The sequence below is a fragment of the Budorcas taxicolor genome, chromosome 8 (genome assembly GCF_023091745.1).
Source record: "Budorcas taxicolor isolate Tak-1 chromosome 8, Takin1.1, whole genome shotgun sequence".
Lineage (NCBI taxonomy): Eukaryota > Metazoa > Chordata > Mammalia > Artiodactyla > Bovidae > Budorcas > Budorcas taxicolor.
The window spans coordinates 31,125,998-31,149,133 of NC_068917.1; the positions used below are offsets into that span (position 1 = coordinate 31,125,998).

Below are 23,136 nucleotides of genomic sequence, written 5' to 3' on the forward strand. Positions count from 1 at the left end.
TTTTCACTCTCCTCTTTGACTTTCATCAAGAGGCTCTAGTTCTTCACTGTTTCTGCCACAAGGGTGGTGTCATCTGCATATCTGAGGTTATTGATATTTCTCCCAGCAATCTTGATTCCAGCTTGTGCTTCATCCAGCCTAGCGCTTCTCATGATGTACTCTGCATATAAGTTAAATAAGCAGGGTGACAATATACAGGCTTGATGTACTCCTTGCCTAATTTGGCTCCAGTCTGTTGTTCTATGTCCAGTTCTAACTGTTGCTTCCTGACCTGCATACAGATTTCTCAAGAGGCAGGTCAGGTAGTACTAGACACCAACACACATATAAAAGGATAGAATGCCAGAAGTGAGCCTTATAAGGAATGGCTTATAACTATTAGAGCTTCTTTTTAAGTAATTTAAATAAATGACAAGTATAACCTTAATATCAAATTAGGTGTTGTGATTCAGACCATACAGTTGTGGACCAGAGAGAATTTCACATCACAGGGCTGAGTAGAACTGTCTATGAGAGAGAATTCTCTCTTGTAAAAATAGTACAGTTCCCTTTATCCTGTTTGCCCTAATGTAACATCTTACATATGCACAGTACAGTTGTTAAAACTGAGAAATTAGGATTGATACCATGCTGTTCACTAATTGAGAGACTTTACTGAAATTTTCCAGTATTCCCACAAATGTTCTTTTTCTGGTCTAGGATCCCTAGAATCTTACATTCATTTGTGCTGTCTTAGTCTCCTCCAGTCTCTAACCAATCTTTGGTCTTTCTTTGACTTAAAAAAATTTTTTTTCCAACGTTTACACTTTGCAGAATACTTGCGGCTGTTTTGCAGAACACCTTTTAATTTTGGTTTATCTGATGTTTTTTCATAATTAGATTGAGGTATGCATTTTTTTTTTTTGGGCAAGCATGCCACAGAAACCACAGTGTATCCTTCTCAGTATATAGATCACAAGGTCTGTGATGATCCTTCATTTAGGCAGGTTGGTTAAGGTGGTGTCTGCTAGGTTTCTTCCTTACAATGTTATGATTTTCCTCTTTGTAATTAATAAGGTTCTTGTCTTGTATTTAAGATGATTTTGTGCTTCCATAAATCGACTGTCAAGGGTTGGAACAAGTACTGTTCACAGAGGGTTGCCAAGTGTCCTGTCCTGGTGGGAAGGAGCTGTGCCCTAGAAGATGATGGAGTCGTTAAGTGTTTGAATAGGTTTCTCTCAATCCATACTGAAACGGATTGCCTGACGTTACATTGCGGGATTTTTAAGTCCTACCTCCAGGCATATCTCATAGTTACCAGCAAAAATGAAAGTGTGAAATGCTTTTTAATGTATATTTAACAACACATAGTCTGGTGATTACTGATGTGTATTCTCTGTGGACCTTCTCTACTATCAGAGCAGGATGTTAAGAGACAATATTTTTACACATTCTTATCTAAATCCATCTCATGTTTACTTTCTGAATATCTATAACTGTCATTTATAACAAGATCATAAAAAGTCAAATACTCTTAACTCAAACTTTGAATCATAGAATTACAATCAATTTTCAGAAAAAGTACAACTACTGTGTTTCCTTACTCTACCTTATGAAATTGCCTACCGTAACATGACACTAAAATTCAGCCACTCGAAAGGGGAGAAATACAGCATAGCAATGTGAGTATGGGGGTGATGCTACTTCATTCATCTTCATGATTTAGAAATTCAGATAATAGATCTTATTTAAAAGAAGTTTCATCATTGAATCCAGTGTCATGTCTGATTGTGTTAAAGAAAATTTGAAAAGAAAAAAAATAAAATTTGAAAAATGTACCTAATTCCTTCCTGTGGTGTCACTATTTGATAAAGATTAAGGTACCATGTTATGTTTTGCTTTTGCATACACTGGGTTGCGCAGCAAGAGTTTGCGTCTTGTACTAATATATGCTAAATACTTGCATAGTCTATAGACCATTGTTGTTAAAAGTAGCAGTAGAGTGTAGGCATTTTAGATCACAGAGCCCCAGTGGTCTGCGTTTTGTTTGCTTTGACATTATTAAACTCAATCTGTTTCTCTAACTGTGACTCTAATGACTGCATTTGCATGGCAGAAAAGTTTGCTTTGTGGATCAACTTGTATATTAACAGAGCTTGCATGTTGTTTTCTGCTCTTGCTCGCGGTGTTCCGTGAGCAGACAGAGCACCTTCAGCTGCACTGAATAATTATGTACAATCAATAAGTTTCTGTGTTTGTCTTTGTCGTTTCTTTGATGTGGCCTCCAGGATGCTGCCGGCAAGGTGCTGGACCGCTGGGCCATCATGTCTCGAGAAGAGGAAATCATCACCCTTCAGCAGTTTCTGCGGTTCGGAGAAACCAAATCCATCGTGGAGCTGATGGCGATTCAGGAGAAAGAAGGGCAGGCCGTAGCTGTACCATCTTCAAAGACAGACTCAGACATCAGAACTTTCATTGAGAGCAATAATCGCACCAGGAGTCCTAGCCTCCTCGCCCATCTAGAGAACAGCAACCCTTCCAGCATTCATCACTTTGAAAACATCCCCAACAGCCTTGCCTTCCTACTGCCATTCCAGTACATAAACCCGGTCTCAGCCCCGCTGCTAGGATTGCCTCCAAACGGGCTGCTGTTAGACCAACCAGGACTGAGGCTGCGGGAGCCCAGCCTTTCAACCCAGAATGAATATAATGAGAGCAGTGAGTCTGAAGTCTCCCCCACGCCCTATAAGAACGATCAAACACCCAATAGAAATGCCCTGACCAGCATCACTAACGTGGAGCCCAAAACCGAGCCAGCCTGTGTGTCCCCCATTCAGAATTCCGCCCCAGTCAGTGATCTGTCCAAAACTGAACACCCGAAGAGCTCATTCCGGATCCACCGGATGAGAAGGATGGGGTCAGCCTCCCGGAAGGGAAGAGTGTTCTGTAACGCGTGTGGGAAGACGTTCTATGACAAAGGTACTCTCAAAATCCATTATAATGCCGTTCACCTGAAGATCAAACATCGGTGCACCATTGAAGGCTGCAATATGGTCTTTAGCTCCCTCCGCAGCCGGAACCGCCACAGTGCGAACCCTAACCCTCGCCTTCACATGCCTATGCTAAGGAACAACCGAGACAAAGATTTAATCCGGGCCACGTCCGGGGCCGCCACCCCCGTCATAGCAAGTACAAAATCGAATCTCACACTCACGAGCCCTGGCCGGCCCCCAATGGGTTTTACCACTCCCCCACTAGACCCCATGTTACAGAACCCTCTCCCTAGCCAGCTGGTGTTCTCTGGACTAAAGACTGTCCAACCAGTTCCTCCATTTTATAGAAGTTTACTCACTCCGGGGGAAATGGTGAGTCCTCCGACCTCCCTCCCAACCAGTCCCATCATTCCAACCAGTGGTACCATAGAGCAGCACCCCCCACCCTCCTCTGAGCCAGCAGCGCCAGTAGTGATGATGGCCACTCATGAGCCCAGTGCCGACCTGGCGCCCAAGAAGAAGCCCAGGAAGTCCAGCATGCCTGTGAAGATCGAGAAGGAAATTATCGACACCGCCGATGAGTTTGACGATGACGATGACGACCCCAACGACAGCGGGGCCGTGGTCAACGATGGGGGCCATGACAATCACTGCCACTCCCAGGAGGAGATGAGTCCGGGCATGTTGGTGAAGGACTTTTCTAAGCATAGCAGGACCCGGTGCATTTCAAGGACAGAAATAAGAAGGGCTGACAGCATGACTTCTGAGGACCAAGAACCTGAGCGGGACTATGAGAATGAGTCTGAGTCTTCGGAGCCCAAACTCGGTGAGGAATCCATGGAGGGGGATGAGCACATGCATGGTGAGGTGAGCGAGAAAGTCCTGATGAGCAGTGAGAGGCCAGACGAGAACCACAGTGAGCCCTCTCACCAGGATGTCATCAAGGTGAAGGAGGAGTTTACAGATCCCACTTACGACATGTTTTACATGAGCCAGTATGGACTGTACAACGGCGGGGGTGCCAGCATGGCAGCCCTGCACGAGAGTTTTACATCGTCTCTGAATTACGGCAGCCCTCAGAAGTTCTCCCCAGAAGGGGACCTGTGTTCTAGCCCAGACCCTAAAATCTGTTATGTGTGCAAGAAGAGTTTCAAAAGCTCCTACAGCGTGAAGCTTCACTACAGAAACGTTCACTTGAAAGAGATGCATGTCTGCACGGTGGCTGGCTGCAACGCTGCCTTCCCCTCTCGCCGAAGCAGAGACAGGTCAGTAAATCTCCATTGGCTGCTCCTGCTGGGGGGTGGAGGGTGCCAGTCATGGTGGACTTGACACATTAAAAAAAAAATCCAACTTCAATGTTTTCGATGCACTGTAAAGATTGTCCACAGTGACCGCGTGATCCCCAGGCTGCCATGCTCGTGAAGGATTGTTGCAGTCGATGCTTGTTCTGATTAAGCATGCAGAATCATACGCCATCTTACTCAGTAATGCACGCCATTTTTCTCTGTGCTCTGTGTGTGTGTATGTGTGTGTGTGTGTCTCCATGCATCTAGGTGTGAATAAGTTAACTGTGTACACAGTTCCCTGCTTTCCCTTGAACCTTCACTTAGAAGCTGCAGCTTCTGTTATATATATTTCTGCTTTGCCTTGTGGCTTTATAATTAAATCAATATATTATCTTCATACACACGTATTTATCCAATATAGAAACAGAAATTTACGGATGGAAAGAACCATAGGTCCAGGACATCGAGACAGCCTGCATCTGCGTAGGTATAACCAGAAATGTTATCATTCTTACGAGTATTTAGTGTGTCCATGAATTCTTTAAGAGTTGTAGAAATAGCGGAAGAAAATGGGACCAAAGTAATTGTTGATACGGGGAAATGTTATGACGATTGTGGGTTACTTCAACTTCACAGTGTCTTTGAGCACATCTCTAAAATATAGTCTGTCATGGGAATTATTCATAGAAGGGGAGGCATGCATATACTTTGAGGATCAGTTAGAATATATTATGTCCAGCCTTCAGATGACATCACACCTTAGGTATGTAGCTGTGGCTCTGAAACAGTTGGGCTTAAACAGAAGCAGCTGGTCCTAAACCTACAGTGTTCTTTTTCAATCTTAAAGCAAATGTAATATAAAAGGAGTGTGTTAAGGTGGTCAGTGGTGGAGCGGCACAGTTGTTCTCCCCTTGTGGAGATAAGCTTATGAGCAGAGTATTACACACCAGCCTAACTAGAGTCACACAGTTAGTTCATCCCATTATAACAAATGCAGTTTTTGGTTTTACATTGTCTTTTAATAACGTATCTGGAGAAAATTTTTTACATGGTAAAAATCAATATATGTAGAAGAAACAATATTAACTAGGAAGTTTCCAAATAGCCAACCCCCAAATTCTAGTGTTTCCCAGGTGGGTAGAGTTGTTTGATAAAGTAACATACAATAGAAGTACACTGAAAAGTAGTGACCTGCCTCTAGAATGTTCTGTGTTTGCCATATTTAAAAGTTCAGTCTTCTTAAAATTAAAGAAGAAAATACTTTTTCCTTTTATACTAAAATACATGGGACCCAATGCATGAAAAGCAAAAGCTCTGAGAACAAAATTCAGTAGCTTTCTTCATACAATTCAAAACATGCTTTGAAGAGAAATCTATCTTCTTAAAAAATTCCCTCCCCCCAACTCCATTTACCTTGTTCTGTAAAAATGTTTTATGGTCACAGAGTTCTGAAGTTCCAGGTTATCATTAACAGTCCCAGAATACAGCAGTTAAGATAGCTAGACTTTAAATAATAAAATATAATACTATATCCATCCCCCCCCCCACGTTTGTAAGTAATATTCATTCTTTTACATTTGAAATAGTGCACTTGTGATAATGAGGTTAATGCATTGGATTTTTTTTTTAACAAAAATAAAAGACTCATGAAAAACTGCATAAAATATTTATGGAAATGGAGTGTTTGAAGAGAAGCCAAAATTTAAGCTTATTTGCATGAATTCCTATCACAGTTTTAGTTGTTTTGCTGAAAATACTGCAAGTCATAACACTCAGATAAATGGCTCTGGGACCAAAGGCTACAACACCCAAAGCTTGGTTCTTTCATTTACATCAAGCCACTAGAAAACGCAAGCGCTGTTTTTATGCCTCAGTATATAAGGAAGTACTGTGGAGAGGGTGGTTTGTCTGAGGAAAAACATTTATTGGTAGAAGCAAAATATTTCGATCTCTAATTTTATTCTAAGGATTGAGTGTTCCATGGTTGACCATCCATATACAAGTTGAGACCACTGCCCAGGATAACTAGGATATAGGATATTCCAGGTGGGAAGCATAATACAGATAGTCTCCCATGTATGTTCAGTCTCACAAGAGATTGCAAACCCCAGAAGACAGGTGATTACATTTCATATGGGTGAAATAGCATGTCACGCCGAATCGTTTTAATTCTGGAATTTTGTCACACACAATAAAAGCAAATTGGAAAAAAAAGGTACAAGAAAGTCTTCTGATTCTCACTTGAAACTTTGCTTTTCAAGAGTCCTCAAATCTTTTGACCCAAGGGTAAACACTTAGCAGAAACTTTGATACTTCAACTTTTTTTTTATAAGAAGAGTGTTCATCCTTGTTGCGTCTATGGCTTAATATGTGAGCGTAGCTACCACCAAATAAGCAAAAACAGGGATGCCATTAAATACCATCCTCTTCTGCATCTCAGGAAACGTAACTGCTCTATAATTGTACCCCTGTTTCATTGTCATCAACTAATGTTGACCTGTAATTTGATCTCCTTATTCACAAAGCCTCTGCCTCACATCTCAAATCTACCCAGTAGACTTCTCCCTTGTCTCTTCACTTTTCTTTGTATCACTCACAAGAACCCCAGGAATTTTATGTCCCTGCTTTTTTCCTCTTCAATTCACTATGAAGCTAGGCTAAGTTTTCTTGCCTTTCTCTGCACCAACACACGTTCCCAAGCAGAAATCCCCCTCTGGCTTTAATCCTGCTGTGCCCGTGTCCATTTCTCTCCTCTCCCCAGCGTCTCGATTCATCCATTCTGGACTCCGCAATATCTTCCTTGTGCAAACAGAGCATTAGAAGGCATTTTGAGGTGGGGTCGAAGTATGCAAAGGGTTTACCTGTGATAAAACTTAACAGAATAAACCCTCTTCCTTCTATTTATGAAAGCAGCCTTCTTGTCTTTGGGCTTAGAACACCTTACCGGAGTGAGAAACAGGTCTTCCTCGGCTTCTGCCAAGAGGGTTATATTTGAGGGAGTTGTGTGTGTGGTCTCAGACAGGCAGTTAGCGGGATGGAAGTAGAACTACAAAACTATAAGGCGATGGCTGATATTTAAGTGTTTAAGTGTATACTGATAGTAGTGTGTAGTGTTACACCCAACAGTCACTAGACACCTGTACTTCTTGTTTGTCCCTTGATTTTTCTGCTAAGATGCTCTTCTGTCAGGGAACAGCAAAGCTGACTCTAGGCTTTGAAGTATACCTATGAAAATACTCCTGGGAAGAAGAATTCTAACTGGCCTAGAACCTACAGTCTTCATAAAGGACATTTTCTTGAAGAATGTCATAGAATTGGTTGGCCCTGGCTTTCTATGGTCATTTCTTATCCTCTGTCTGGTGTTTTGATCCCCAGGAGGGCTGAGTGTCCATGGATCATCTGTATATTAGGGAAGCCCATTTATAAATTACATTTGGTTTTTATTCCAAAAAATAAAACGCCCTGTGTCCTCTTCTACTGAATTCCTTATCATTTGTTAGTATGTTAAAAATCTATTTATACCTGTTTCAGTGATTCGCTGTTTTAAAACTCCCTCAACTATAATGAAGACTTTGTCTACAGAAACTAGATGGTCTGCATAGAAGGAAATACTTAATCTGTTTGTTTTTCATCTTAACATGAATTTTACCATCTTTGTTCCTCTCTTCCCTCTGAGAATAGTGGCCACTCATTGCTACAGTTTGTCTTGAATTTTATCAGAAAGGTAAGCATTATGTTTGATCTTCAAGGTGTAGGAAAGGTGATTCAGCCCCATGAATAAATTTAGAAACAAAATAATATTTGCTTAGGGTGATTTATAAATAAATATGAGGCAACCATTGGTGCCAAGTGGAAACCTTCTCTTTGATTGCTACTTAAATCCGTCCAGATTTAAACATGTAAACTTCTTGATTTGTATGAAGTAAGACATCTGTATTTGGTTTATTAAAACCTGCTGATGTCTCCAGAACTAAATTTGTTCCTATATAGGCCTCTGGGTAGCCATAGCTAAAGAGCAGAGATGTATGGTTTTTGCTTGTTTGATTACCTGACTTCCAGCCCTGTACAGGTGTGCAGGAATAAATTAACATAAGCTACCTCTGACGAGCCACTGCATACATTAACAGCAGAGGTGAAGATGCGAAAACATGCTACCTGCCTCCTGTTTTCACCTTCCCAGCAGCGACATCCATTTTTGCCATCATTCTTGTTTAGAGAAGTTCTCTGTAAGTTTCCAAAGAGAGATTTTCAATAAAGGCATATGATTTCACCAGGCAATACCTCCAAGAAATAAGCCACTTAGCACCAATTTAAGATAACTATTAGTGTATTTGCCCTAATACAATTAGCTGTCAAACAGTGTGTTAATCTTCTCCAAGTATGAGAAGAGAACACTTTTTAAGGCATCAGCTTTTTTATTTCCTATATTTTTTGCCATCCAAACTGCAGCTCTCCTTTACCAAAATTCTTTTAAAAGGTAAAGTCACGTTGGTCGTCTGACTTTTAAAGGAAGACATTTTTTTCCCCCTCTGTTACTCTTTTTAGTTTCACAATACAGCCAGGAGATCAATAGGTCTTTTGTACTTATCTCCATTACTTTCCATCAAAGGCAAACAAAATAAATTCCCCCTTCTGAGTAATTGCTAGTTGTGCCCTCCTCAAGTGAAACTTTGGTAGTAAGATAAACTTCAGTGTCATTCCTGTCTCGGGGGTTCTTTTTATATCCTGGGAGAAGGGCAGTGAGCAAAACGGCCTCCTTGTATCATGGGGAGAGACTCTGTCAAGCCTACCATGAGCCTCGGATCTTCCTAATGACCTCCTGCTGGCCCAGCTGGATGTAAGACAAGCTCATTTAAGCCTCTGCTGACCTTTCACTCCTCCAGCCCAAGAAGTACACCAATCACTTCCACCAAACTGCCTACCAACTAGACAACAAAGCTTAATGGTGAGCAAAGGACTTCCTGTCCATGATACAAAGAAGTTCTTACAAATTTCTCTTGGTAGGAGTACCATTAAATCTCTTGTGACTACATAACTTCCACTGCGTAAATGCAATGCTTCCATATACCCTGTATTCCTACCTTCCCTCAAAAGGAATGAGCTACTACTCTCTCCATCGGGAACTTGAAAATCCAGGCAGAAATAGCATTTAGATCAGCATGTACATACTGTGTGCATAGGTGGTAATTTTCAAGATAGCACCACTTTGAAAGGGTCATCTTCATGATTTCTGTCTCCCTTGGGTTTCCCATCATCTATCTGATCCCCTGATAGACTTTTTTGGTCTCATTCTTTCTCATAATGATTCATTCTAAGTATTTGTTTTTGTAGATAGTCTTTTCTTTTTTTAAAACAAATAAGAAAGGCCATTTCTCACCTGGAAGCAGGTTATGAGACTTCACATACATATTAGTATTTGCTTGTATCCTGCAAAAGTGGGTTCTCCATAAGGTAAGAAGCATCTACCAGCCCTTTCTTGGTGAGTGATTTGTTGTTGTTGTGCTAAGGAAACAGACTTTTCTTTCTCTGTTGAAATTTCATTGTGAAGGTTGGGCTAGAAAGCCTTTCTTTTTTCTCTTTTTAAAAAGCCTTCTCAGAAATAATTTAATGTTTTTGCCGTAAGACTCCCACAAGCTTCAAATAAATGAATGTGGCAGAATATGAAAGGAGTTTACACTTGCCAAAAAATTACAATGTCATAAAAAAAGGATTTATTAACTTTGATTCTTGAGTGCCAAGATGTGTGTGTGTGCATGTGTGAGAGAGAAGCAAGCTGAGAAAGAGGAAAAAAGAATGCTTTTCAGGAAAGGACAATTTTTCTTCAGTTACTTAACAGAAAGCTACACTTTTTAAAAATACCTAGATTTTATGTCCTAATGCAAGCAGCTTGAATTAAAACAGGAGTTGTAAATTCCTGGTAGAAAGCTGTTATGCCTGAAGTGTTAGTGATCTTAACTCTAGTACTTTATGGAGTTTATTACTTCTTTTATTAACTAGGGGGGGAAATGTTACCTACTTCTGGTTTAATTCTTTTTCTTGCTTGCTCTAATTATTTTGACTTTACCTTAGGAAAAAAAAAAAAAAGGCTGTGTTTCTAACCTGAACATATGTAAGTGATGGCTCCAGTTTGCTATTGCATATATCAATTGGAATTATTGCCAGCTATTCAAAAACTATGCTAACGTTCTCATGTAAATGTATCCACATAAAGTATATGTGTGTTTATATGTGAACAACCACATAAATCAGAATATCAAAAGACAGATCGTTCTTAATTGCCAGAATAGACATCTTCATCTTGGGAAATGATGTATGAAGTTACTTTAGCACATGGATGGGAAGTAAGATTTTTTTTCAGTCAGAAGAGACAGATTTGGGCGATGAGAACGACAGACCTTCAGAAGTAGGCCTCCTGGGTCTGACGGCCAGCTGAGGGGAGCCGCTCGAACTCTGCTGGCTTTTTAGTCCACTCTGTCACCAAGGGGGCACTGGGGGGTCAGTCCGCTCACTAGTAATTGTGTTTTACAGACTTCTAAAGCAATTGGCTCAGTCAGTCCCAATTCAATAAAAGTGGAGAGCAAGAGAGAGAGAGCACTTTTGTTCTATTTTTTACTTGAAATTATTTCATTCAGCAGTCTGTCTTTTTTATTACCAGGACTTGACATTAGCACTCCAAGCTATATTAGCATCCATTTCAGCAGTTCAGTAATGGTATTAAAAAAACACTTAACTTCAACGGTGAATGGTTGTATGACAGTACCATAAAAAATCCACATTAAAAAAAAAAAAAAACTTATGTATTTGTCCCAGGAAATTATTTTTCACTTGTTTAACCACTTCAAAGCTATGTTCTTGAGATGGGTTTTCAGGAAGAACCTTCTTGCTCTGAGAAGCAAGCAGTCAGCGGTGCTCTGTTGATTAGGGAATCAGGAGAAGAGGGAAAGAGAGATCCAGTGGGGAGAGGGGAGGTAAAGATGCTGTTTACCCTGTAGTTAGATTACCTTCCATTCATCAGCAGAGATGGAATTGGCAACCTCAGAGCACCCAAGGTGAAATTCTTGGATCCTCATGCCTGGCTGGGATTTGATTTTTAACCCAGCACTCCCCAAACTTGGGAGCAGAGCCTAACTACTTTGGCACTGCAGTGTGCTCATAAATGACTACATTAGGTTCTAAATTTTGATTAAACATTCAGTAATTAATCAATGGTAGACATGAAGCAGTTGGCAAGGTCCAGAGCTGCAAAATGTTTAAGACATAAAACATTACGAAGTAATTAGAATATGCTCCTTCAAGAGAAGGATTGCCTTCAATAAAGAGGTAAATGATAGCATCCTGCTTATTGTGGACGTAGGCAGCCAGAGCAATATGATAAACTGCTGGAGATACACATATCAGTAATCATCCACATTATTAGTGCCATTAATCATAATTCCAAAAATATGACAGCAGCAGCCAACTTTTTGACCAATTTCGCTTCTGCCCGTTGGCCATTATAACTTCGCTAATAGACTGCAGAGCTCCTGTGCGTGGCAGTTTGCATTGAGAATGGAAGGTTAATTATATTTGAGCTGCTGATTTCTTCTCTCCTTGGAAAAGGCTTAGCACTTTGACAATCCCAGGAGCTCACTGTTGTTAAACCAGTAAAAGTACCTTATTGAAATTTTCTTTGTTGGTCAGGAACAAGGAGATGTTTCAAATGAGATGCGCCAGGCTGGGAAAGCTGCTAATGTTTCTTGCTTCAGAGTGATCCTTGGGCAACAAGATGAAGTCAGAGGTTTCTTTAGCTCGGTTTGCTCTCGTTTCTCTTCGGCAGACGGGTAGAAATTTCTTTGGTGATACACTAGGTGAATCCCACAAGATGCGTGGTGGTCTCAGTATGTATATATAGGACTAAGAAGTTGGGGGAAGTGGTTAATGGTATTGGAAGCAATAAGCACCTCTTTCATACAGAATTCTGCTTCTATGGTTATGCTTGTGTGAATCAGGAGTAAAAAGAACTTCCGAAAAATCTGAATGTCTCTAAACATTGGAAGGTAGCTTAGTTGTGTTGCTGGTTGCTTAACTGAAGTTTTCCTGTTGGTAGTTTTGACACCATTCAACCAAAGATATAAATTAGATTTTTGTGCATTCTTTTTGTTCATGTGTCTTAAATAGTTTCATTTTCAACACGGAATTCTAGATAAGGCCGTAGCTGAATTATAATATTGCCTACAAAATCCTGTCTCTTGGGAAATTCACACATCCCTAATGCTCTCTTTTTAAAAGATCACAAATTGTTTTAATGATATAAAACCTTCTTGGATAGTTAGGAAGAATTTCCTTTGAAAAAGATCTCAGAAAGAAACTGATGTTCCATGTTGTACACATTAGAAAAGAAAGCTTATTTTTAAATAGGAGAAGAAATTTGAATGTCAAAAGAAAAATGCATTCTTACTGCTTTGGAAATAGATATTCGGAACTCTTTGTATAAGATGGTAAAACATGGGATGGAAAACTGGAGAGTTAGTTCATCCAGCGGAGAAGGCGATGGCACCCCACTCCAGTACTCTTGCCTGGAAAATCCCATGGACAGAGGAACCTGGTAGGCTGCAGTCCACGGGGTCGCTAAGAGTCAGACACAACTGAGCAACTTCACTTTCACTTTTCACTTTCATGCATTGGAGAAGGAAATGGCAGCCCACTCCAGTGTTCTTGCCTGGAGAATCCCAGGGACCGGGGAGCCTGGTGGGCTGCCGTCTATGGGGTCGCAGAATCGGACACGACTGAAATGACTTAGCAGGAGCAGCAGCAGTAGTTCATTCAGGGTAAATATACATCTCAAAATTGTAGCTCAGGTTTTATTCAAGTCCTTAAAAGATGCCGGGATGAATGGCTTTGCTTTCTCTTATCCAACAGTAGTAGTAAGCTGAGCACCATATGAGCTGCCTGATTGAGAAATTTTCCAAATGCTGTGAAAACATAATGCTATTCACAGTGTAACACACGTCTCACATTACAGCGCAACAGGTTATCTGTTGAATAATCAGCACCCTCGGGAAGCCTCGATGTGTCAGATACAGCTCAGAAGTAAAATGGTTAGGGAACAGCGTTGGATATCAGTTCTGCACTTAACCTGAGCATCCAGCATAGACATTTTCCATCCACCAATCTTCCTTCCCACATGCCATCACCACATTAACATTTTTTAAGCATTCCACAGCAATGACAAATTGTTTTGTAGCCGTAGTGCCAGATTTAGTATGCGAGAGACACGTTCGCCTCTGCCAACAAACCAATAATTCTCACTAACATCTTCAGAGTTACAACATTTATAAAGTTGCAAAGTGGAGTAAACAAACCATCTGTTTGGCTTTTCCATATATGTCATGCTTTCTTATTAGCATATTACGATTCATTTAGTAAACAAATTTGGTGATTTCGTTCACGTCAAAGTTAGGTCGGAAGCTTGAAGATGATTAACATTCCTGGGACAGGCACATTAATACATTGCTTCCTCGGCAAAGTTAAATGGCTTCTCAGGAGAATCACCCCTTGTTGACAAGATGAGACTGTCAATTTGGTTTGCCTGCCACATTAGGGGCCGTAAGGGGATGGCAGGCTCTGAGAGAGGGGAGTCATGTAGGCAGCATAATTCACTGTGAATTGAGAAAAGAAGTCTAATTCTGATAAATGGTCAACCCCAATACATCCTACCTGTTATTACAACAGACGTGCCGTATCTGTGCAGTAAATTAGCTAAACCCCTAAAGAGTTTGGTGGGAGCTTATCTTCAAGTGAATAATTTGAATGGAGAGAGAACTGTCTGCGTGACCAGTATGGATGATTTGTTTTATATTGAAAGGGATTGAAGGGACTGGATTTCATACTTTTAATTTGTAAGAATTTGCTTAGCTTTTGTTTCTTGCATTTATCATGTACTTCTGTACTTTCGGGGGGTGGGAGGGGTTAAGCATTGTTCACTAAAATTTTACATTGAATTTCCTGAGCTGGGGATGGTTTTCAGATCTTTTGGAGAAAATCTTTAGAGAGCACCTGCTCATTTTGCAAAAATGTATATACTATCAAAAATACCATGACTTCACAGGGCTATAAGTATGCCACCATCAATAAATGGGAATACAAATGTTTTTGAGGCATTCAGGACAACAGGTAGTGTCATGGCAATCTAGATAATAGAATAAATAAGGCACAGAAGTTTTAACTTTTCGTTTCTGTGGATTTGGAGAGCAGATTTACATTTCTGATCAGGAATATTGACTCAGTGTCCAACGATACACTCAAACCCAGCATCCAGATTTTATATTTTATATTACAGGTTGAATATAAATTTATGGATGCCCATATACATACATAAAAACACACGTACACTATTTATATGTGGTTGTATCTGCTGTGTATACTGCACTGTGATCATTCTGGACAGTTTGAGGTGTGTGCATGTGTGTGTGAAGTGGCAAAGAAGAAAAAAATAAAGGCAAAAGTTAGGCCAAAACGGAGCCTCAGTTCCATTTCACCTGGGGCACTGCAATTAATTATCAAGTATTTTGTTTCAGTTCAGTAAGTTTAGGATGGCTCAGAACTGATTAAGAATTAAGGTTAGATTGGGCTTCTTATGTAACCTATAGCTTGATACAGTTTGATGGCCACATTTTGATTTTCTTAGTCATGAGATTGTTATTTTTTAAAAAGTTCTTTGTATCTCAAAACCAAAGTTAAAATCGCAAAACATTTTTTCAGTGTGCTTAATTTCCTTTTTCTTTTTATGGTTAAGCATTGCATTAAGTTGAACTAGGTATTTGAACAAGCTTAGAAAGGGAAATGTGAGGAAAGAAAAGCTCAAGATAGGACTGACTTCTCTAAAGGGGGTTTGCATTTATTTGATTGTTGGATTTGCTGTCTTCTGTGGTTGCATGGTAAAACTTTCTTTTTTCAGCTGAGATATAATTGACTTGTTTTTGTTAAAGAAACCAAAAAAAGAGTGGCAGTCCACTTTAATCTAGTGAGAGTGCTCCCACCACGCATTTCAAAGAGTAAATCTGATTTCATGACCTCTTCTATGTCATATAAGCTTCATTACCTTTTGCTTTTAAGGGTGCTCTTAGTTTTCAAGAGGCTTTGGTAAACTCAGTACAGAAATAGTAGGAATGAGTGCAGAGGTCAGAAGAAACATTTGTGGTTCTAAGCATTGCCCAAGTTATAAGACTGTGTCATGCCCTAGTTATGTAGCATTACCTTGCACCACAGTGGGGTGTGAGAAGGTCAGGATTATCCTCTGCTATATTATCTGTGTCTTTTCTTAAATCTTTAGGTACATGTTTCCAATCTTGGGATCATTTTTTTCACTTCTGTAATTTGTTTTGGGGAAAGTTTCTTTAAGACTCTGTCTATTACTGATTGAAGTTAAATAAACGTACTTTTAATTATGTCCATGTGCAAAGTATTGGTTGATCAAAAGTTAGAGTGTTTTCATCAGATGGGATGGGGAAATCCGAATGAACTTTTTGGTCAACCCAGTATTCTATTTGAGCAGCAGGAGACTTGAGGTTGAATAAGATATAGTTTGTGTTCTTAAAAGTGACCATCATGGAACTACATTTTGGCCTACTGTCTTGACGAGATCCCCAGTAAGATCAGATCCTTCCTCCCTCTACTTACCAACTTACCTTCTGTTTTCATCCGTCTTTTTTTTCTCTCTAAGAGGAAGCTGCCTCCTCATATTGGTATTACCTACCTAATACCCCGTCAACGCAAATAGAAACAGCTTTTGTACTGCTGACATTCTTATATAGTAAGTTCTCATACAGTTTTAGTTCATGGTTATTTTTTCCTCTTTTCTGGAGACAGATATTCAGAACATTAGGTTCATTTTCTAGAAAAACTCATTTCTTCCTTTCTGGAGCCCTCCTGCTCCTTATTGCAGACAGTTGCCCCCTGCTTCCTCTGCGGGGGGTCCTCCCATTTCCAGCATACTCTCTGGTGGTCTTCCGCTTTTTGGAATCCTCTGTCTTGGATACCTGAGAGTCTCCTGATGACTTCTTTCTGTGTCTCTTCATCTTCCTTTGCACCTGTCTAGGTTTTGCTGGTCCGTGTAAACTTGTAAGCTGCTGTTAACTCCTGGTCTCCGTCTCTTCTCCTCGGTAGTGTTTTGTGGCAGCTCATGGTTTGGATTGACTGAGTCCAAGTCTGTTAACATCAAGCGCTGCATTTTGTCCATCCTGTAGAGGCAAAGCTAACCTCCTTAGGTACAGGATCAGGACTCTCTCAAGAGTCTATCATCTCTCCCTCCTCTTGCTTTGCCTCTTTCCACTCCAGTAATACTGGGAGTTAAGTTAGAATAGCTCCAAGCCCACCATCATAAGAGTGAACCAGTAAGCTTTCCACCGCACGTTCTTCCTATCCCTACTTCTAGTATTTTGCATATGGTATTTAGGAAGATTATTACACAAAAATGAAATAGATTAAGAAATGAACATAAAAGAATCAATCCTCTTGAACTGTGGTTGCATAATGGAAATCGACTACCACGAATGAACCCATGTACTGAAGTTATGAACAGCAGAGCTAATGCACTGCCATGAGTTCATCTTTATTATTGCATTACACCTGAATCAATTGATAAAGTAGCTTTTTTTTTAAAGGCAAGGATGGCACTTAATTGAATAAAAGTCAATGTAATTATATTAGCAGAGGCCAACAGTACTGCTGACAGCGGAAAAGGGACACTGTTGAACCGAGTGCCAGAGCTGGCCTACACATTTCTGCACATCATTTGGTTGACAGATATTGAGGGCTGGTACCTCATCTAATTAGATTACGGATTTCTATTGCTGTAAGTGAGACATGAAGAGAAACATCTCTTCCTGGTAACACAACAGTGGAGATGTGTAATTTCACAAGTCATCTCAGGGAAGATGTGTCCATCTGGGGATCAGTGTGTCCTTTTGTCAATGTTAATTTATTCTTCCTTATTCAGTGTGTCTTGATGTGACTGCTGTATGTCTGGCTGCTGTTTTCTCAGCAGTGAATCTAGGAAGCGGTAACTGCAGATGTGTGAGAAGCAACAGAGTTCTAGATTAAAGTCATCGCAAAATGTGTGTTTGTGAAATTAAGAAAGGGAGGGGAGGGTGTTAAAAATAATACACAGAGGGGTAGGATTTTGCGAGCTGCTTATGGTTGGCAGGTTGTTTTATCAATGGAGTAATGGTACATACTGTAACTCTATTTCCACATTCTTGTAATAACTCTGGTGGTGTCATACCCACATGTCAAAGGGAAAGATTTCTCAGTAGGCATTTCCTGCACTCTGCTTAACAACCTGCATTTGGAATCATCTGCCATCTGACACCAAGGAGACGGGGCGCGACTGTCAGAGCAGGGACCCTGGGGACCACTTCTGTTTATCATTCACATATCCGCAACACTGCATGCATCTGTATAGAACTCATTTATGGATGACGATGATGCTGTGAATTTGGTTTATCTTAATTTATGACTTTTGGATGATGCGGCTGATCTGAAAATCATCAAGACAGCATATGAAATGATCGCTTATGACAGAAAATGATTTTTTGATCAGAACATTTTAAATCCCTATGTTATTGTTTAAGTTTTTTTTTCCAAACCAGATGTCTAGAATGTGAATTTGTTTTCTCTCTCTCTCCTTCTCTCTCTTTTTCTCTCTCTGTCTCTCATTCTTGCTTTCTTTTGTGATCGATTTAGCAAAAGATTAGAAAGCTGATCTTATTATCACAAGGTAAGCTCAGCCGTTCTAAGTGCAGTGCAGAGGGGGCCACCGCCCCTCTGCCCCTTCAAACCCAGAGTGCTATATATTGTCTTGTGTGGAAAGGTGGAACGTGTTTCCCACCTTTCTTGTCTCTGAGGCACATACCTCTCAACCATCTCTAAGAAATGTTAGCCACGCTCGTCACTGAATGGTGTGACTCATTTTGGATTTTCCATACTTTTTAATTATAAATCAGCAGGTCTGTCAAACTTGATCCAGGCCATTCTAGGTCATTTCTATTATCACAATTAACTTCTCCAAGATGTAGAGCTTCCACCATTATTGAGAAGCTTTTATGCATCTGTATTTATTTATTGGTTTGCTTTTTGGAAGGGTAGCCTTCAATTTAGACACTTGTCAAACATAAGCCTTTGCAGGTGGAGAGAGGTATATGCCCAAGGGCACTTTAAAAATAAATGGGGGATGTAAATACTAAGTCAATGTTTTCAGATAGATAATAACCTATCAGGCTTTGTAAATCATGACATCCCTATGGATGCTCTGGAACAAATCTTGGGTTTTTTTTTCTTTATATATATATATACAAGCAAAGCACTCAGTGAGTACAGTGTAAGTTTTGCTTGCCTAAGAAGTATGGATTCCAATTATTAAAATGGAGGGACCATGTGTTATTATTGTGCTTGAAATTTTTTTTTTTATATTTATTGTGTGTGGGTTTTTTTTCTTTTTTGGTCCCTTTTTTTTTCTGTTGGGTGGGTGTGATTTTTTTTTTTAATGGGGGGGTGGATTTTATTTACTAAGCCAACTTCTGTTTTTCACCTTTTTTTAAGATTAAAGTTTACAACTTGGAATTACTTGAGATATTATTTTTAACTCTGAAATATAGCAGCTTCTGAAGATAAATGTATTTTACTATTAGATTTAGCTGATCTCCCAAATCATTCTTAAAAAGAGGATTTATATTAAAGATAGTATGTAACCCTATTTTTATTAAATAAACTGCTAACCTTTTAAGCTAAATTATTTTCTTAAATAAGATGAGGAAGATGAGGGGGAACAAGTTATTATTTTGTCAAATGAATTCTAAATTATCTAAACCATTTACTTTTTTTTTTTTTTAAGGAATCCTTTTCATACCTCTAAAGTGTTTGCTGTAGAAAAAAGGGGGTTTCCTTCTGTTTGTAGGTAAATTCAAATTATTTGGACAAGCAGAAAGTTTCCATTTGTTTATCATATTCAGTATGTTTTTTCAAATCTCTGCTGTGAGATTCTCTGCAGCTGATGCTGCTACAGAGTGAAAGGAACAGAACAATCATTCAGAAAAAGGTGCATGGGTTTGCTTTCATCCTTCCATTGAGGACTTTCACTCTTATAAAAATTATGCTAATGAAGAGCTCCCCTTATTGCACTCCCCACTGCCACTTACTCCCTAATCCTGAGGATGTAGGAAAATGCTTGCTTTTTACAATAATGTCATTAGCAATGAATGCGCTTAGGTGATGCCTGGCGGAAACTGAATCAATTTTAAAATGCTCTCTTTTTTCTCGCCCTCTCCACTCCCTGTACACCTACCCGCCCCCCCCCTTCCCTCTTGTTTTCCTAGACACAGTGCCAACATAAATCTGCATCGTAAACTGTTGACCAAAGAACTCGATGACATGGGCCTGGACTCATCACAGCCCTCCCTTAGCAAGGACCTCCGGGATGAATTTTTGATGAAGATCTATGGTGCCCAGCACCCCCTGGGGCTCGACATCAGGGAAGACGCCTCCTCTCCCGCGGGGACGGAAGACTCCCACCTGAACGGGTATGGGAGGGGCATGGCGGAGGACTACATGGTCCTGGACCTGAGCACCACCTCCAGCCTCCAGTCCAGCAGCAGCATCCATTCCTCCAGAGAATCCGATGCCGGCAGCGATGAGGGGATTCTCCTGGACGACATTGACGGGGCGAGTGACAGCGGGGAGTCGGCGCACAAGGCTGAGGCCCCCACCCTCCCTGGCGGCCTCGGGGCTGACGTTTCAGGGTCTCTGATGTTCAACAGCTTGTCCGGGAGCACTGGTGGGATCATGTGTAACATTTGCCACAAGATGTACAGCAACAAGGGGACGCTGAGGGTGCACTACAAAACCGTGCATCTGCGAGAGATGCACAAGTGCAAAGTCCCCGGTTGCAATATGATGTTTTCCTCTGTGCGAAGCCGGAATCGGCACAGTCAGAACCCTAACCTCCACAAAAACATTCCCTTCACTGCAGTAGATTAGCCTCAGAACGGACACTACAAATGCCAGCTCTCACCAGACGGCCTATGTATCTGAACTGCCATAGTCAGTGTGTGCTTGTGTACTTGGGGGAGGGTGTGTGTGTGTGTGTGTGTACACTCACATATACCTGTGTCTACACACACACACACATTTTCTTTGCTTTAGATTATAAGAAGATAAACACTAGGTGCTTTTGAAATTTTTTGTCTTTTTCCTTTATAGTTTTGAGAAAGAAGTCAGATCTTTAATTTAGAGGTGGAACAAAGTACCCTTTAAATACACATGCGCACACACATAAAAGCGTGCAACTAGCCCAAACTTTGACAGAATAACAATTTTTGGTCCTCTCCAAAGAGACGATTTGTTGTACCTATGACTGTTGCCTGCAAAGAGATAAAAGGGGGGAAAACACAAAAAAGGAACTTCTTATAGTTGTCTTTTGTGAACTTTAAGGTTTTGAGAGAATCTTCATTTAGAGCATGGCAGATTCACCTGTAAATATTTAGCCTTCAGAGGCCAATGATGTAAAACAATTGTATTGATGGTTGTTTAACTCTTTTGTTTAATTTTTACAGTTACATCCAGCTGTTAGATATACAGGAAAAAAATAGTTTGCTGGCTAGCTCTATTCATTTATGTTAGCATTAATGCACATTTTTTAAGGAAAAAAAAACATGGTCTTGTTTTTACTACCTGCTAGATATAGTGATAAAGAGGTGCTGGCATGCCTTACAGCACAGATCTGATTTTTTAAAATGTCCTGTACTAGTACATAAATCCAGTCATGCACTTTTTTTCATACACTACAAGGGGATGTGTAATATCCATGCTTCTTTTTTATCCTTAAAATATTGCCATACTTCAAGTAAGTGTCTTTTTTAAAAAATTCACTTGTATAAAAATGGTCTGGTCAGTATAGGGCACAAATGCCAAACAAAAGTATTAGTGTTAACACAAAACTGCCAACTTTGCACAAGTTTCCAGAAAAGAAAATACAATTAGTCACTCAACATAACCACAGGCCAATTTGTCGGCCACCAGAAAACCGCTTTAAAAAAAAACACTTGGTGATGCTTTCAAGTGCCGAATGTTATTACAATCAACATTGTATCCTTCTTGCTTATATTTTAAGTTACATAAAAGGAAAACAAAGTGATGCATGTGAAACAGCCAAGGCATTTATTCTTTAGAGGCAGGATAATATTTCAGGATACAAAAGCCCAGATTACTCACTATGGAGCAAAGCTGAATACAGTGAAAGAGCTGAATGCTCATGCGCAAGGACCTGACCCTTCTCCATTAAAAAGAAGGAAAAGTCTGAACTGAGTGGGTCTGTTATGTGGCTGTGTAATTTGTCACAAGTACTGCAGTAGTACTATGATTCAGGCTGGTTTGATAGACAAAATCAAAAGACGTTTAATGGTAGAGGCAGCAGTACTTGGAAGCTTTGCAAGCATGTGCTGAACTTGAACTAAGCAATACTCCTTTCTGAGCAGCCAGAAGAAGGGGGTTAAAATAGGATCTCTCACCGTTTAGTGTTTTGCGTTTCCCCACGTGATTTGTCAGAGAGAAATGAAAGCAAGCCTGAAACCAAGCAATCGAGAGTGAGAAAGAGCAGGGAGAGGATTCTCCAAACCTTTTTTGTTTTGTTTTATTTTGTTTCCGATGTTTACACATGTTGCCTGAGCTGGTTAACCACATCGGCAGCCTCAGCTACCACAACATACTGACTAAATGATGATATTTACTCAGATTCAATCTGCAGCCAAAACCATTAGGGTGTGCATTGCAGACAGTGTTTTGTTGTCTTTTTTTTTTTTTCTAAGTGGAGGGTGAAAAAGATAAACAAGGCATATTTTGTCAAACAGGACACAATAATTTAAAGAGAATGTATTTCTTTTCTGCATTTAAGGGCCTCAAACATTTCTTTCATCAGTCTAAAAGTTAGAAATACTCCCTTTGTCTTAACTTTTTAATGGCATTTCCATTTTTCATATATTTAGTAATTATTTTTTTCTAGGTTCACATCAGCATTCACTTCCGTTAAATTTGCCAAAGGAAACTGTTAATATGTTTCTCTTGTTATTATTCCTGTAGGATTTATTGTACCTCAGTATTTATTGTTTCCAAAAATAAGCATCATTAGTTGAGGCTTCAGTATTTTTGTGTGAAAATTTCAGAAACAGTGGAATCTTAAGATAAGCTAGATGTGTCTAGCAGCTTTATCTTTTCATCTCCTTCAGAGGATGCTATGGGGTTCATTTAATTTTTCATTTGTTCTACAGTGAGGAGAGACCAAAAGTATTTGCAGTACAAAAGAAACTATATCAAACACTATGTTTTAATGACAAATGTTTACGGTAAAAAAGCTGAGGAATTAGTGCTAACCGTTTTTGTTTTTCTTGTACCTTTGAATTCCCCAAAATCTTAATTGCTTTATTTCAGTGTTGTTAAACTGAATAGACAGAGATGTTTTCCTTTGTTTTATACCATATAAGACTCTGTACAGTATGTTTGTGGAAGATTGAACTAGAATAATGAAAATTTGTTTGCAAACATTTTGGTCCTCTTAGCCTTCTCTGTGTTGCGCTATTGCCCCATTAACCAAATGGTTTGATTCCAGAAGGGTGGAAAAATATTTTGCTGGTATCCCAGCAAAAGATTATAGAAACGCTAGCTTTACAAGTGTACATAGACCAAATGACACTTTTATGAAATAACACATTTTCAGCGATTTTTAACAATTACACTCTCAGTTGAGATATTAGAACTCAGCTTGTAACAAAATCAGTGCTTAGTCTGTTTAATGTCAACTGAAAGGTCAAAGAGCCCTAATGAGTGAATTACATAGCTGCCAGCAGGTCACA

The 23,136-nt window shown here is 39.8% G+C and overlaps 1 protein-coding gene across 1 annotated transcript in view; it reads left to right on the top strand.

The window, feature by feature from the left end:
• Positions 1 to 20,269, top strand: part of BNC2 (basonuclin 2) — a 315,782-nt gene extending 295,513 nt beyond the window's left edge. Inside the window, exons 5-6 of the mRNA XM_052645134.1 lie at positions 2,268 to 4,237; positions 19,609 to 20,269. Coding sequence (XP_052501094.1) covers positions 2,268 to 4,237; positions 19,609 to 20,269 — 2,631 coding nt within the window. The remainder of the gene's footprint in view (positions 1 to 2,267; positions 4,238 to 19,608) is intronic.
• The last annotated feature ends 2,867 nt before the right edge of the window (positions 20,270 to 23,136 follow it).